Source organism: Mustela lutreola, chromosome 10 (genome assembly GCF_030435805.1).
Source record: "Mustela lutreola isolate mMusLut2 chromosome 10, mMusLut2.pri, whole genome shotgun sequence".
Taxonomy (NCBI): domain Eukaryota; kingdom Metazoa; phylum Chordata; class Mammalia; order Carnivora; family Mustelidae; genus Mustela; species Mustela lutreola.
In genome coordinates, this window is record NC_081299.1 from 4,017,194 (window position 1) to 4,033,860 (window position 16,667).

The 16,667-nt window shown below is 52.7% G+C and overlaps 1 protein-coding gene across 1 annotated transcript; it reads right to left on the reverse strand.

Annotated features, from left to right (window-relative positions):
- Positions 1 to 12,030: 12,030 nt before the first annotated feature.
- Positions 12,031 to 12,982, reverse strand: HES2 (hes family bHLH transcription factor 2). The gene is made up of 4 exons (XM_059135167.1): positions 12,859 to 12,982; positions 12,677 to 12,772; positions 12,379 to 12,478; positions 12,031 to 12,293 (listed from the first exon to the last, which is right to left on the reverse strand). Exons 1-4 carry the CDS (start codon positions 12,901 to 12,903, stop codon positions 12,031 to 12,033), a joined length of 504 nt encoding a protein of 167 aa, XP_058991150.1. The 5' UTR covers positions 12,904 to 12,982.
- Between the last annotated feature and the right edge of the window lie 3,685 nt (positions 12,983 to 16,667).

Here is a 16,667-nt window from a genome sequence, read left to right on the forward strand (position 1 = left end):
GAGACGACCCTTTTATTTTCATTCTTTAACATACACAGGGTGGGATGCCTGGGTGGTGATGGGTCATGGCCAGCTCTGGGTCATGATCCCAGAGTTCTAAGATTGAGCCCCAGGTCCGGCTCCTTCCTCAGCGGGGAGCCTCCTTCCTCTGCCTGCTGCTCCCCCTGCTTGTGCTCTCTCTGACAAATAAGTAAAACCTTTAAAATATATACATACATGTGGGGTTTTTCGAGAGGCTACCTGATGTGTGATGAAACTATGTAATGAAATCAGTCAATATTTGGAAGATCTGCAGGACTTGGAGGACTGATATTTTTCAGAAGGCTAATGCGTGTCCTTACGTAATCACACGTGGGTAAAAGGCCAGTTCAAAATGCCAGATAGGGGCGCCTGGCTGGCTCAGCCGGGGAGCGTGTGACTCTTGATATCAAGGGTGTGAGTTCAAGCCACACAATGGATGTAACACTTACTTAAAAAAAAAAAAAAAAAGATCAGTGGAGTTGGGTGTAACAGAGCATGAAAAAGTAGTATGTCAATATGGTTTCAGATCCTACGTTGTCTCAACTTCAAGGAGATAGCACACATTGTTTGGGCGTAGTAGCAAGGAAAAATATCCACAATTTTCCTCTTTTTTCTTTTTAAGATTTTATTTATTTATTTGACAGAGAGAGATATTACAAGTAGGCGGAGAGGCAGGCAGAAAGAGAGAGGAGGAAGCAGGCTCCACGTTGAGCAGAGAGCATGATGCGGGGCTCGATCCCAGGGCCCTGAGATCACGACCTGAGCCGAAGGCAGAGGCTTTAACCCACTGAGCCATACGGGCGCCTTTTTTTTTTTTTTTTTTTTGAGATTTTATTTATTTATTTAAAAGAGAGAGAGAGAAAACAGTGAGTGGCAGTGCAGGACAGGGAGGGCAGAGGAAGAAGAAGAAGCAGGCTCCCCACTGAGCAGGGAGCCCACTGTGGGGCTCCATCCCAGGACCCTGGGACCATGACCTGAGCCAAAAGAAGACGCTTAACAAACTGAGCCACCCAGGCGCCCCTATCCACAATTTTCTGAAAACACTGTTAAAATATTAAAATACTCCTTCTTTTTCCAACTATGTATTTATGCATATTTCCACAAGCTTCCACGGAAACAAATGTATCAAAACATATTGAGAGCAGAAGGAGCTAGGAGAATCCAGCTGTCTCCTGTTAATAGCCACAGCACAGAGATTTACAAAGCCACAAAACAGTGTCACTCTTGTCCCCAAAATTTTTTTTCCAAAAATATAGTTTTTACTGAAAATAAGTTGTATATGCTAACATATAGCATGTATTGTTTTTAGTGAGTTGATACAGTTTTTAAATTTGTTTAATTTCTAGTAGAGTAAATATCAATAGATACAATCCACATAAAGCTGATTTTATAGATTTCTTTTTTTCTAAGATTTTATTTATTTATTTGACAGAGATCACAAGGAGGCAGAGAGGCAGGCGGTGGGGGGGGGGGGAGCAGGCTCCCCGCTGAGCAGAGAGCCCAATGTGGGGCTCGATCCCAGGACCCTGAGATCATGACCTGAGCCGAAGGCAGAGGCTTAGCCCAATGAGCCACCCAGGTGCCTTGTAAAGCTGATTTTAAAACATTTCTTCCAGGGGTGCCTGGGTAGCTCAGTTGGTTAAGTGTCTAACTCGGTTTCACCTCAGGTCATGATTTCAGGGTCCTCCTGAGATTGAGCCCCTCTTGCTCTCTCTCTGTCAAACAGATAAATAAAATCTTTTTAAAAATCTTTTTTTAAAAACTCACACCCTTTTTTATTTTTTTTTTTTTTAAGATTTTATTTATTTATCAGCGAGAGAGAGGGAGAGAGCGAGCACAGGCAGACAGAATGGCAGACAGAGGCAGAGGGAGAAGCAGGCTCCCTGCTGAGCAAGGAGCCCGATGTGGGACTCGATCCCAGGACGCCGGGATCATGACCTGAGCCGAAGGCAGCTGCTTAACCAACTGAGCCACCCAGGCGTCCCCCACACCCTTTTTTAAAAAAAGATTTTATTTTAAAAGATTTTATTGGGCGTCTGGGTACTATAACAAAGTATCGTAACAAAGTACCATGCACTGCGTGGCTTAAAACAACCGAAATTTATTTTCTCACAGTTCAGAAGCCAGCAGTCCCCGATCAAGGTGTCAGCAGGGCCACGGTCTCTCTGAAGTCTAGGGAAGAACGCTCCTGGGGTGTTCTGGCTTCTGGTGGCCCCACTTTAGTTTCAGGCTGCACCACACCAGCCTCTGCCCCGTCTCCGCATGGCCACCTTCTCTCTGTGTCCCTGTGGTCCTCACTCTCATCCGGACACGAATCACTGGATTTAGAGCCCACCTTAATCCAGTGTGACCCACCTTTACTTAATTACACCAGGAAAGATCCTATTTCCAAATAAGGTCACATCCCGAAGTTCCTGAAAGACAGGAGTTTTTAGGGGGACACAACTGAGGCCACTGCAATTGGTCCGTTACTGGAAAGAAGCGCCCTCCACGGTGTGATCTTTCAGGAAGTAAAGTAATGTGCTGGGAGCAGGAGCGAGGGAATGTGGGACTGGCCTCGTCCCTGTAGGACATGAGCTTTGTAGGACCTGCCCTGTCTCCTGTCCTGGCCATGAGGTTCATAACTGGGATTAAATTACCGCAGAGCCCGGCTGGGCCATGCTGAAGCCGGTGATGGAGGACAGGGACCACAAGCCAAGGAGCTGCAGGTTCTGGAGAGAAGAGATGGCGGGAGATTCCAAGGATCCTCAAAGGCGGTAGAAAACAGAGTCGCTAAAGGGAGCTGGTATTGCTCTGACAGCGTCAACCCAGGACACGGGCTCTATCACAGCGGCATTTATCTGTTGAGATGGTGCAGTCTTGTGGTTAAGGTGGCTCTTAGAGGCATAATCACGTGATGACTCACTCAGAGAGGCCAGGCGCGCCTAAAGTGCTCAGAGAAGGGGCCAAGCTGCTATGGACATGTCAGCTGTGTAAGGCTAGAAAAAGCCCCCGATGACTTGGGAGATAGACATTTACCAAACCAGGAAGGAAGGCACGGCAAAGGGACACCAGCATCCCTGAAGCGGATGCCACTGCAGGAACAAGGTCACGTCATCCCGGGATGACAGACCCCAGACCACAGAGGCCTGACGGTAGCACTGACCTGTGAGACGCCAGGAGATCAGAATGATTGTAATGAGGGACAGAGACAAGGTGGCACCCAGGGAGGCCGGATCCACCGAGAGTTACGGGTCAGCTATGAAAACTCAGCCTCCCCGGGTGGGGGGGGCAAAACAGACAGGCAGCCCACGAGGGGACTGCTCAGTCTGTACAAACAGAAGAAATAAAAGATGGTCACCAGGGACTATGGCAGTGGCCCCAGTACAAAATAATGAGTCCTTGCCTGCGTGCCGTGAACCTGAGACAATGTTGGATCTGGAATCCACTGACCAAAGCAAGGCAGGGACCCCAGGACCTCAAGACACAAAGCAAATGTATGGAGTCATGATTCCTCCCAGACTCCCACCAAGGAACCCATGGCACTTACATGAGTAACTGTGCCCTAGGCAAGGTGTAATGCGCAAACATTTCCTGGACACAGGAACACAGGACACTGGACACAGAGTCCAAGTTCACATGGGTCCTCGGAGATCCAAAATGTCATTTTATGTCCCTCTTTGGGTGGGGATGTCAGTGGAGTCTTGGTCCTGTCTGGCTCACGATGGGTCCATTAAGTGTGTGAACACTGTGGTCATTTCTCTGGTCCTCCAAAGTATAATTGGAATATAGAAACTTTTATTTGGCACAACCCTTAGCTCTGTGGCCTGTGGGGTAAGACCTATCCTAGTGGGGAAGGTCAAGTGTAAACCCATAAATCAGGAATCTCCTGGGGGTTTCAACACTTGCATCTAAACTATGGGGAAGCAGTATTATGACGTGTGGGTTAGGAGACTACAGAATAGTGAGACATGGGACAGTCTGCCACTTTGGTTCTGTTTGCACGACTCTACACACATCCTAGAATCCTTTCATACCTGAGCCAAACGTGACAGAGTCGTATCACTGAGGTCGGGGAAGCGGGCTCAGTACAATATGCTTTTAGGCAGGAATTGAAGAAAAACCAAAGGTAAATTAAAAAGATGCAGAAAGATGAATGAAAACATTCGTGGGGAAAATACTGTCTCTTAATTGAAGCCCTCCCAGGCCATTCTGTGTCTAGAAGTGAAGCACTATCACACACATCTATCTGTGCATACAATTTTTTTTCTTTTTTAAAGATTTTATTTATTTATCTGACAGACAGAGATTACAGGAGATCACAGGTAGGCAGAGAGGCAGGCAGAGACAGAGGGGAAGCAGGCTCCCTCCGAGCAGGGAGCCTGATCCCAGGACCCCAAGACCATGACTGGAGCAGAAGGCAGAGGCTTAACCCATTGAGCCACCCAGGCGCCCCCTTTTTCTTAAATAGAGTGCTAATTTTGGAAGAGGATACTTAACGTCTGTTGAACCATCAGTATGTTGCTAAAACATACTGATGTTGCTAAAACATACTGATGTTGCTAAAACATACTGTGTGCTAAAAGCAAAAAGTTGCTAAAGTTACCATTAAATTACTAACAAATTCTTTCTTTCTTTCTCTCTTCTTTCTTTCTTTCTTTTTTTTTTTTTTTTTTTTTTTTTTTTTTTAAAGATTTTATTTATTTATTTGACAGAGAGAGATTACAAGTAGGCAGAGAGAGAGAGAGAGAGAGAGAGAAGGAAGCAGGCTCCCTGCTGAGCAGAGAGCCCGATGCGGGACTCGATCCCAGGACCCTGAGATCATGACCTGAGCCGAAGGCAGCGGCTTAACCCACTGAGCCACCCAGGCGCCCATCTTTCTTTTAGAAGAAATGTAAACACGGGCGCCTGGGTGGCTCAGTGGGTTAAGCCTCTACCTTTGGCTCAAGTCATGATCCCAGGGTCCTGGGATCGAGCCCCGCATTGGGCTCTCTGCTCAGCAGGGAGCCTGCTTCCCTCTCTCTCTCTGCCTACTTGAGATCTCTCCCTGTCAAATAAATTAAAAAAAAAAAAAAAAAAAAAAAAAAAAAAGTAAACACTAGGGCGCCTGGGTGGCTCAGTGGGTTAAGCCGCTGCCTTCGGCTCGGGTCATGATCTCAGGGTCCTGGGATCGAGTCCCGCATCGGGCTCTCTGCTTGGCGGGGAGCCTGCTTCCTCCTCTCTCTCTCTGCCTGCCTCTGTGCCTCTATGCCTACTTGTGATCTCTGTCGAATAAATAAATAAAATCTTAAAAAAAAAAAAAAAAAAAGTAAACACTATACCCAACATGGGCCTCAAACTCATGGCCACAAGATTAAGAGTCACAATCTCCAATGACAGAGCCCACCAGGAACCCCTTTTTCCTTTTTTCTTTAAAACAAATTATTTTCTTTTTCTTTTTTCTTTTTTAAAGATTTTATTTATTTATTTGACAGAAAGAGAGATCACAAGTAGGCAGAGAGGCAGGCAGAGAGAGAGGGGGAAGCAGGCTCCCTGCTGAGCAGAGAGTCTGATGCGGGGTTCCATCCCAGGACCCTGAGATCATGACCTGAGCCAAAGGCAGAGGCTTAACCCACTGAGCCAACCAGGTACCCCAACAAGTTATTTTCTTTAATGTGCAAACCTCTCAGAAAACTGGACCCCTTTCTCACACACACACACACACACACACGCACACACACTCACACACACTCACAATGGATTAGAGACCTAAACCTGAGACCTGAAACCATAAAACTCTTAGAAGAAAACACAAGCAGTAATCTCCGTGACATCAGTCACAACATTTTTCTAGATCTGTCTCCTCAGACAAGGGAAACAAGAACAAGAGGAAACTATTGCGACAACATCCAGATAAAAAGCTTTTGCTCAGCGACAGTAACCACCAACAAAACAACAAGGCAACCTACCGGATGGGAGAAGATATTTGCAGATGATACATCCGATGAGGGGTTAATTTCCAAAATATAGGAAGCACTTATACAACTCGGCACCAAAAAACCAAATAGTCTGATTAAAGTGGGCAGAAGACACAAACAGACATTTTTCCAAAGGAGACATACAAATGGCCAACAGACACATGAAAAGATGCTCAACATCACTAATTATCAAGGAAGCGCACATCAAAACCACAATGAGACATCACCTCACACCTGCCAGGATGGCCAGAGTCAAAAAGACAAGAAACAACAGGTGCTGGCAAGGATGCGGTGGGAAAGGAGCCCTCATATGCCGTTGGTAGGAAGGCAAATTGGTGCAGCCCTGTGGCAAACAGGTTCTTCCAAAAATTCAAAACAGAACTACCATATGATCCAGTAATTCCATTACTGGTATCTACCCAAAGAAAACAAATATATATAATATATTTGAGAGATATATATTGAGAGATAAATAGAATGTTACTCAGCCATAGAAAAGAATGAGATCTCGCCATCTGTGACAACATGGGTGGGCCTAGAAGGTATAATGCTAAGCAAAAGAAGTCAGGGAAAGAGAAACATTGTATGATTTCATGCAAATGTGGAATCTAGGAAGCACAATGGATGAATAAACAAAGAAAAAAGAGACCCAAAAACATAGACCCCTAAATACAGAGAACAAACTGGTGGTTGTCAGAGAGGGCGTGGGTGGGGACCGTGGAACAGATAAAGGGGATTAAGACTTCTCTGGGGCGCCTGGGTGGCTCAGTGGGTTAAAGCGTCTGCCTTCGGCTCAGGTCATGATCTCAGGGTCCTGGGATCGGGGCCCGCATCGGGCTCTCTGCTCAGCAGAGACCCTGCTTCCTCCTCTCTCTCTCTCTCTGCCTGCCTCTCTGCCTACTTGTGATCTCTCTCTGTCAAATAAATAAATAGAAAAAATGCAGAACTCTGCCCCCAACCAGGATAGTAAATCAAAAGTCTAGATCCCCAGAGTGGCAAAAATTTGTGACAGTCTTAAAAGACCGAGACGATGCACCATAGCTTAATTTATCTCTCTGCCCAACGTGGGGCTCAAACTCAAAACCCGGAGATCAAGAGTCACATGCTCTACAGACTGAGCCACCCAGGCGCCCCGCCTACCATAGCTTAATTCAATCGGCCAGTCTACTTCCCGCGAAAACCGGATGGATCTTCTGAAACAACCTATTGCAGACTGAATTGAGGAGTCGCCCCAACTGCAGATATGGTCTCTTTTCGTTCATTTATTCTCTCCGTGTTTTCCTGCTCCTCCTCCTCCTCCCTGCCTCCCCCCTCCTCTTCCTCCTCTTCCGTCTTCTTTTTTTCTTTTTTAAGATTTTATTTATTTATTTGACAGAGAGAGATCACAAGTAGGCAGAGAGGCTGGCGGGGGTGGGGGACGGGGAAGCAGGCTCCCCGCTGAGCAGAGAGCCCGATGCGGGGCTCGATCTCAGGACCCTGGGATCATGACCTGAGCTGAAGGCAGAGGCTTTAACCCACTGAGCCACCCCGGCGCCCCCTTCCTCCTCCTTCTTTGGTGGTAAAATACACATAGTATTTATCATCTTAAGGATTTCTCAGTGTGCAGTTCAGTGCCATTAAGTACATTGACCTTGTTTTTTGTTTGTTTTTTTTTAAGATTTTATTTATTTGACAGACAGAGATCACAAATAGACAAATAGGCAGAGAGGTGGGAAGAGAGAGGGGGGGGAAGCAGGCTCCCCGCTGAGCAGGGAGCCCGATGCAGGGCTCGATCCCAGGACCCCGAGATCATGACCTGAGCCGAAGGCAGAGGCTTAACCCACTGAGCCACCCAAGCGCCCCTACATTGACCTTCTTAATGGAACCACCAACACCATCCACCCCCAGGACTCTTTATCTTGCAAAAGTGGATCTCTGTTTCCCCTGAGCACGAACTCCCCCTTCCCTTCTCCCAGTCCTTGGCACCCACCATCCTCAGAGGTAGTGTCTTTGCTGGAGCAGACTAACCTGACCTCAAGTGCATGGTGTGAGGCTACTGACTCAGACACCGGCCATCAGAAGTCCTGGAGGCGGGACCTGGAAATCTGCTTTTCACAAGCTTTCCAGAAAGAGGTAAAGGGAAAAAAGTGTCACAAATGTTGTAAACGTTCATGTAAATATATATCTTGTAAGTCATTTACCTTATTATTGTCATTTGAGCATTCTGGACTCTTAAATTGGAGTGTTGAGAGTCCATTCTGAATTTGCCAGGGGGCTGACAAAGCTCAAGCTCAGATCTGCTCCCAAGCCAGGGCATGGTGTGGTAGAACGTTCTGGAACCGAGGAAAGGCCAGGGCTGTCACCAGGAAGTGTGTCAGATGAATTGCTTAGAGAAAAACTGGAACCACGGACATCAGTCTGGAGGCACCACTGGCTTGATGTGACTTATTTTTTCATTCTGAGTATTTATTTTCACACCAAGTCTGTATTCGTAATTTTATATTAGAAAATATCCCTACAAAACCTGGATCTCCCTCTGATTTCTGAGGTCTCGAAAGGTTCTTCGTTCTTTAAGATGTTGGCCCCATTCTCCCTCTGGTTTATAATCTTCCAAGCACCATGGCGGGGAGCTCTGGACCCAGCCTGTGCAACAGAACCAGCTGTGGGCTCATATTCGGTGTGGGATCTCCTTCCTTCGCCCGCAGGGTGGGGAACCTCGCCTCCCAAAGCAGGCTCCTGTCACCAGCCACCGGACCCGGCTCCTCCCTGCACTGCAATGGATCTCAGTGACAAGACACCACGCGTGCACGTGGGCATACTGGGCGTGCCCATTAAGCGCCTTTCTCACGCCCCTGAAACCATTCAAAGTTTCTTTATTGCTGCCTTAAGTGCCTGGGGCTTTGCCAGGCCCTCTTAAAAGCCAGAGTGAAACTAGTTGCTCCCTGGGAACCCTCAGTGGGTGGCAGCCTTCTCCTCCACATCACATGCCCAGGCAGCTCCCTACAGGGCGGTCACTTGGCTGTGCAGGGACAGACACACACACACACACAGACACATGTGCACATGCAGGTACACAGTCAGTACCCTCAAGACACCGCCACACTGGTAAGCAGCCAGTCAGGAAGTAAAACCAAGAGGGAAAAACACCTTTGGCTAGGTTTGTTCTTCTCTGGGATATCTACAGCAACCTGGTGTTTTTTGTTTGTTTGTTTGTTTTTTGTTTTTTTTTAAGATTTTATTTATTTATTCATTTGACAGAGATCACAAGTAGGCAGAGAGGCAGGCCGGGTGGGGGGTGCAGGGGGAAGCAGGTTCCCTGCTGAGCCGAGAGCCTGATGTGGGGCTCAATCCCAGGACCTGGGATCATGACTGGCGGAAGACAGAGGCTTTAACCCACTGAGCCTCCCAGGCGCTCCGCTGGTGTATTTTTAAAAAGTAGATACAGCTGCAAGCTGAGGGTTCTAGCAGGAGGGAGCTGCCCACAAGCACCTCCCTCCATCCCCCCTCTTCCCAGCGTGGTCATCCCAAAGCATGATGGGGATGGGGTGGTTCTGCAGAGCCGCAGATTTTTTTCCCCCAGACATTGCCCTCAGGCTATGCTCCTTCTGACCGTATTACAGAGAAACCAGTGGGAGACTCATTGGCAGAGTCTGGGCATCCCAGGCAGGGCACAGCAATTTGCAAATGTTTGTTTAAAGAGTCCTCCTGGGCAACCTGCGCTTCATCCTCACTCATGGAAACGAGATTTGCCCTTTCCAAATTACCTGGCACCGGGGGTGGGGGACACATGTGGGTTTGGCCCCAGCCTGAGCTTCCCAGACAGCTCCGTGCTCTCGTCAAAGGATCATTTCACCCACCGGTTGGTGAGACGCAGGAGCCTTTTCTCCAGCCAAGCGTGATAACCAGACAGAGTTCAACAGTTAGACTCAGTCATGGGACCACGGCAGAGGAGGCATCATAAGAGCTGGCCAGCGGGCACATCAGCCTGAGCGAGGCCGCCCCTCCCCCACAGAAAAGGCCTGCAGGAACACCTGGGTAGCCTGCAGGCATCCCAAGGAGGAAGCCAGTGTTCTCCCAGGTTCAGGAGCTCAGCACAGACCTTCTGGGCAGCTCTTGCTCATCCCTGCTGGGAAACTGGCCCAGAACCTCGCCCACCTGGGCATGCCTCAGCTCCCTGCCAGGGCCTGGGGGGCCGCCCGGTTCAGGTTCTCTGGAATGCCTGATCCCGTGAGTCACTGGCTCGTGCACGCTCCTGTCCTCCCTGACTCCTGGCATTATGGCTTGACTGGAGTCAGGGGCTCAGAAGCAGGAATGACCCCAATATGAGCAAATATGACCCAAAGGAGGAAAGAGGCCTCTGGCGGACCAGTTTTTACACAGTTCAAACCTGTATGGAAAGCTCTTATTTATTAGGAAAAAGGAGCCTGCTCAGTGTGTGCCCAACCCGGAGTCCTTGACCCAGCGAGGACACTTGCCATCATGTGGTGCACGTGGGTTACCTGTCCCTCCTCCACCCGCTCCCAGCAGCTCAGGAGAGCAAGCTTACATTCTCAAGAACAGTGGAAGCAAGCAGACACTGCTCTCTGCTCTCCACACACTCCCCCACATTTGTCCTCGGGACACACAGGCTTTGGTGGATCAGATTTTCTTTCTTTCTTTTTTCTTTTTTTTTTTTTTTTGTTTTTTTTTTTGGTTTTTTTTTAGGATCAGATTTTCAAAGTGACATTTGGGACTGGGGGTAGCAGTTGAGGCCAAAGTGTTCAATACAGCTGTGGTCCGGTGACATCACCTGCTCGTTAGCTCACGATATTTACTGAGCAGCCATCACGTGCTGAGGTCCCTGGGGACACAGAGGTAGGCTCAGTCCTTGCCCTGAGGACTGAGGACTGCACTGCCCTTGCAGTGCAGCCAGCTGGGGCTGTGAGGACGCAGGACAGCACACCTTGCTGGGGGCTCCCCTGTTGTCTTAACATTGACTCCTTTTATAACGCCCACAGCTTCCCACATCTGGCCCCCCAAATCAGTGCCCAGGTTCCCATGGGTTTTTGTGCCATCGCTGGATCTAGTGAACATCCCCACCCTGGCAGCTCCTCTTGTCCCTAGTGCCCTGGTCCCTCGCTCAGGATGTCGGACTGGGGACAGCGGGGAGTCCCAACCTCCTTCGCGTGTTCAGTGAATCCCTGTAAACCTGCAGAGTGACCACAGGCCGCAGGTGCCCCTGCCTTCTCCTGGGCACCCATGACTGGGGGCCACAGGCTCCTCCCTGAGTCTCCTCAGACTCCCCTTGCTTCCAGACAGAGGGACAAGAAGTCTGAGAAACAAGTGGCTTCCCGTGACCTGTCCTGACGAGGAGCAGGGAACAGTTTGCAAGAGAAAATGGGGGAAGGGGTTTCCTGTCCCCTTACTGGCTGTTATCTGCAAGTAAACGGAATAGGCCTGCTCGCCAGACACCGGCACGGACTCAAGCTTCCTTGAGGCCACAGGGCACCCTCTTTCTTAGCCTACCCCTTCCTCACACCCCAAGGCCCCCTAGACAAGGTGTGTGGTACACAGGTGGGAACTGAATAGGGGGGAAATAAGTCCTTCCCAGGGCTGCACCCTGTCCCTATAAACAAGAGAGCCCAGGAGTGGAGGTGATGGCTGCCCAGCCGGGAGAGGCCCTCTTGTGTGTGTCTGGAGGTGCCTAAGCCCAGCCTTAAGGAGGCAGCAAGCTGCGAGTCAGAACAGAGGCCTGCACCGGGCCCAGCCCTTTGGCCGGTGCCAGTGCTGGGCTCGGAGCCTCAGCTGCCTGCTCGTAGCTGGCCTAGTTGTACAGCCACTTCCAGCAGCGGAGGGGGCAGGGGGGCTCTCCCTCCCCACCTGCCCCCTTGTCCAGCCCAGGCACACAGTTTGCGCTGCCCTCCTTATTTCCTCCAGCTGAGCCCGCATGGCCTTCAGACGTCCGCACAGATCACAAACAGCCGGGTCCAGCCTGGTGGTAGGTGCTGAGCTGGTGGCCCGCGCCGGAAACAGCAGCCGGCACCGCGAGTTTCCCGGGTCTGCTCGGCGCTCCCGGTCTCTTGCAGTCAGCAGGGTCCGTGGACTGGCTGGCGGGCTACCAGGGCCTCCAGAGGCCGAGGCCAGGGCCGCGGGGAGGCGCGGGCGGCGCGGGCGCAGGTGCGGGCGGCGGGGAAGGCGCGGGCGGGCCGCAGGAGACCCCAGCGCGCCCGCCGTCGGGGGTGGTGCCGGCCGCCCTCCGCCGCAGGTGCTCCAGGAGGCGGGCGCTCACGGCGGGCTCCAGCACGCGCCAGGCCGGCAGCAGGCGGGCCAGACGAGCCAGGCAGGCGCGGTAGCCCTCGCCGTAGCTGTCCGGGGTCGCTGCGGACGGAGAGAGGCGTGAGGCGCGCGGTGGGGTGCGGGACGGCAGGCGTGGGGCAGGGCTGGGGCGGGACGGGTCACTCACTGGGCGCCGCGGCCGTGCAGGAGGACGCCGGCAGCTCCTGCAGGAAGCGCACGGTCATTTCCAGGATGTCCGCCTTCTCCAGCTTCGAGTAGCGGGAGCTCTGCGCCCGGCCACGAGGGAGAGCAGAGACACGGACAAACGAGACAGATCTCCAGCGCCAGCCCCGCTCCGGCTCGGCCCCCTGCGCCACGCGGAGCCTGCTCGCCGACTCCTTGGGCGAGGGCCCCTCAAGCCACCCGTCCTCCTCGCGCTGCACCCCGGAGCTCCCACCCCGGCCCCCGAGCGCCCCGGCACCCACCTCCCTGCCCAGCAGCGGCAGGATGAGCCCCTTGAGCTGCCTGAGGCTTGCGTTGATGCGCGCGCGGCGGCGCTTCTCCAGCAGCGGCTTCAGGCTCTGCGGACGGACCCGAGGCCGAGGTTACGCGGGTCATAGGCCCGGTCCCCGCCCGGCCTTTCAGCCCTCACTCCCCCAGCTCCTACCTTGCGCAGCTCCGCCGGGTCCCCGTCTCTCCGTGGCAGCCCCATGCTCGGATGGGAACAGGCGCGGCTGCGGGGCCCGCGTGCGGGAGACCTGTGCTCGCGCGGATACCGAGCGCAGACCAGGGCCGGAGGGGATGTCCGGCGCTTTGCAGGAGCGGGCGCGGGAGGGTTGCGCACCACGCCAGCCGCCCGGCTTTAAGGAGGCGGTGTCGCCCGCCCCGCCCCGCCCCATCCCTCCTCACCGAGTCTGGCAGCCTGCCGGTCCCACCTCCCGCCTTTGTTCCCTGGCGGGGTAGGGGCGGGAGGGGGACAGCGGAACCCCGGCGGTGCCGCCCCTGGCCTTCGCATCCCATCTGCAGCGGGGTCGCGGGCCGAGGGCGCACCCCAGCACCTGCACGGGTGTGTGTTGGCGCCATCGAAGCCTTGGCTGCCCTGAGCTCGCTCAGCCTGAGGTGCCGCCCGTCGAGCTCACCTCCTCCTCCTACGCCCGGGCGGGGGACGAAGCGGCGGCCGAGCCGCCGAGGCCCGGGCCTCAGTGAGCTCCCACCTAGGTTTCTAGCCAAAGGAAGGGACTCCCCCCGCGAGCTGCTCTGCGGACTGAGAGGCCGAGCTGGAAGAGGACACGAGGCCCGGAGGGAAGAGTCGACTCGCTCGGACCTAGCCACTGGGAACTGGCTGGTCGCCGACCTGCCTGCCCTGGCTCTAGGCACTCGGGAGAACCTTCCAGCGGCTCAGCAAGTTAGGAATCGTGTCCCGTGCTCAGTTTTGGATGGATAAACTGAGGCCCAGAGAAGACGAGGCAGTCCAGGAGCCCTGGGCTCATTTTCATTAACGCGGGCTCCAGCCGCGGGTTCCTACCGCCGGACGGCCAGAGCGCACGTGACGAGCGGGGCGGGGCGCTCCCGGCGCCGGTTCCTCGCTGCCCGCCTCCGCCCTAGCGGTCCGCCGGGCCCGCCTCCGCGCCGCGTGGCCGTTGCTGTACCAAACTGGCTGGGCGTCCCCCGCCCATATGCTCGGGGCTGCCCTCCCCCAACCGGCTGGCGGGGCAACGGACAGCCCGGCGGCGGGCACTGGGGACTGCGGGGCCGACCCAAGGGCGGATGGTGGGCGGGACCCACGGAGACTGGGCGGGAGGAGGTACCTGGCTCGGAGCCGACAGGCGCTGTCCAGGGTGCTGAACGGGTCCCCCACTCGTGCCGCCCAAACCCTGCCTCCGAGCAACACACCCGCCGCTCGCTCCAAGTGCCCCTATCCCATGCCCCCCAGCAGCGCCTGAGACGACCAGTATGGCTATCAGGAAGGGGCCCGGAGCATTCGAGGTGACTGGGAGCTCAGGCCACCCATCCCTGTCTGTGGCACTTAAAGGAGAAACTGGCCACCATTTATGGAGCACGTACTGTATGTCATGCACTTTTTAGCCCTCACCTCCATTGTCCCCCCTAACAGCCCTAATTATCAGAGTAAAACATTCAACACATTTGGCCCAGCAAGGCCTGGGAATGCCCGAGCCCCTGTCCCCGTTGGCATCATTGAGCCCAGAGTACCCACAGGCCAGCCTCCTCCAAGGCAACAAATTGCTCTTTAAGGGCTCAGAAAAGGACTCTGTGGATTACTTAGTGGATCACTAATGCCTCACATGTTCCCCCTCAGCACACAGAGTGGCAGACTCAACTCTGTGCCCGCGAGACCACCCTACACCATTGTCTGCATCTTTGTTGAGAGACCGTGATGCGAGCTCCTGGGGAAATGGTCTGGGGAGGAAGACTCCTCCTAGAACATCCCCCTCTGTGCCTGTGGACCACTGGAGAGTGAGATTGGGGCAGCAAACTCCCTTTTCAATGCCAGTTACTCCAAATTCGAAGTTTCTTCTCCATTTTCCCATTGCTGTGAAGGGCTTTGACCACATGGTCCCACCTCTCCTTGCCACCAAAGGATTCTGGAGGTTTTGTTGGTTACCTGGAGGAAGCCGTCCTTTATAACCAAGGAAACAGGTAAGGCAGCTGAGCTGAGTGGGCAGAGTGGGGGGGGGTGCAGGCTTTAGGGAAGGGTACAGTGAGAACACACTCCACCCCTGGTCCCTGCCCTTGAGTGGGGGGGGGGAGAGGTCTGAATGGGGTGTGAATGGCCTGAGTCCAGGGGAAGGATGAGAGGAGGCCTCCTGGGGGACGGAGCTGACACCCAGGGAACACAGTGGAGGTGCTCTAAGCATTTTTGTCTCCTTAGGCAAGATGCATTAAAAAATAGAAACAAACAAATCTCCTGGTGCCTCAGTTTCCCCAGCTGCAAAATGGGGGTAATGATTGTATGTCTCTCATAGTGTCGCTGTGGAGATTAATATGCAGGTGAAGACAAAATTGTTGTGTCTTGCCCTGGCCATTTGTATCACTCATTCCATTTGTTGCATAAAGGGTGAGTCACAGAAACTGAGGCAGCCTGGGTGGGCAGGCTACAAATAACAACCCACGGAAATACACCTCCATCTCATCATCTGTCCAAAGCAGAGCCTGCGGCTAAGAAGGCAGCCTCAGACCCTGTCCCGGACCCGCAGCCTCAAATCCAAGCATTTGATTGGCTTTGCCATCTCTTCCAGACTGGTTCTCCCCACAGAAGTCTCCTAGGATCACAACTACAGGCCAGGTCAGCGGCTCACAGGGTGACCTTGCTTTTAACAGCATCTCCCAGAATGAGACCTTCCAGCCGCACTGTGTCCCACCACCTGTGACCGAGGACTGAGTCCTCTCTGGGGTCTGGCATTGGGGACCAGAGACAATCCCGAGACAACTGGGGAGGGAGGGCCTCTCCAAGTGGCTTGGCCCCTCTGCCTCCCCAGCTTCTGAGCAGAGGTTCTGACCTGGACTTCTGTGCCTGGGGCTTTCTCCCTGCCCACCACTCTCCAGGGCGCTCCCTGCTTCTTCCAAGATCCTGCGGTAGCATCAATTCACCAAACCGGTTGATTCTGTTTTGCTTGTTGAGCAAAGGCATGTCACATACCTCCCTTCAGCTTTTGCAGAAAATGCACTTTGACTGTTGGGAATGTTTCCTGTTTCCCTGAAGCTTAGAGAAGTTTAGAGAAGGTAGGGCTCTGGCAGGTGACATCCTAGAGTCTGTCATACACTGTCCCTTCCAGCTGCTGGGTAATAGGGACAGACTTGAATGGTCGCTGCTGGGACGAGGGAACAGTGGTCAAGCTGCTAATGGTAGAACTGAGCCCTGCACTGGAGGAGCCAAAGACCTGTGAAGGCCAGGGCATCTCTGATCTCATGCCTTGATGTTAAAACCCTGTCGAGGGGCACCTGGGTGGCTTAGAGGGTTAAGCCTTTACCTTCAGCTCAGGTCATGATCTCAGGGTCCTGGGATCGAGCCCTGGATCGATCAGTAGGGAGCCTCCTCTCCACCACCGGACTGTCTGCCTGCCTCTCTGCCTACTTGTGATCTCTATCTGTCAAATAAATAAATAAATAAAATCATAAAAGCAAACAAACAGTTGAGTGTAAGATTGGCTCTTTGTGGCAATAAATGCCTCTGTGTTTAGGTTCAAAAAATATATATATATATATTATATATTATATAATATATATATTCCAGGAATATATATATTCCAGGACAGCAGAGGGTCAGGAGAACATATATATATATTATATATATATATATATATATATATATATATATATATATATACACATATGCAGGTGAAGCTTAGCCTAGTGTCTGGGAAGCAGTAGGGCTTCCATAAATGTGTTCTTGTTGGCCTGGGCTCTCTAGAGGCTTCCTGGCAGGACCTGGTAGACCCAGGGGAGCCCAGAAGGCCT

Bases quoted from the DNA above. Each gene is read 5' to 3' on its own strand.
- HES2 (XM_059135167.1), bottom strand. From the start codon at position 12,903: ATGGGGCTGCCACGGAGAGACGGGGACCCGGCGGAGCTGCGCAAG. The intron at 12,773-12,858 runs GTAGGAGCTGGG...GTCCGTCCGCAG, and splicing joins ACCCGGCGGAGCTGCGCAAG to AGCCTGAAGCCGCTGCTGGA. The intron at 12,479-12,676 runs GTGGGTGCCGGG...GGCCGGGCGCAG, and splicing joins TGCCGCTGCTGGGCAGGGAG to AGCTCCCGCTACTCGAAGCT.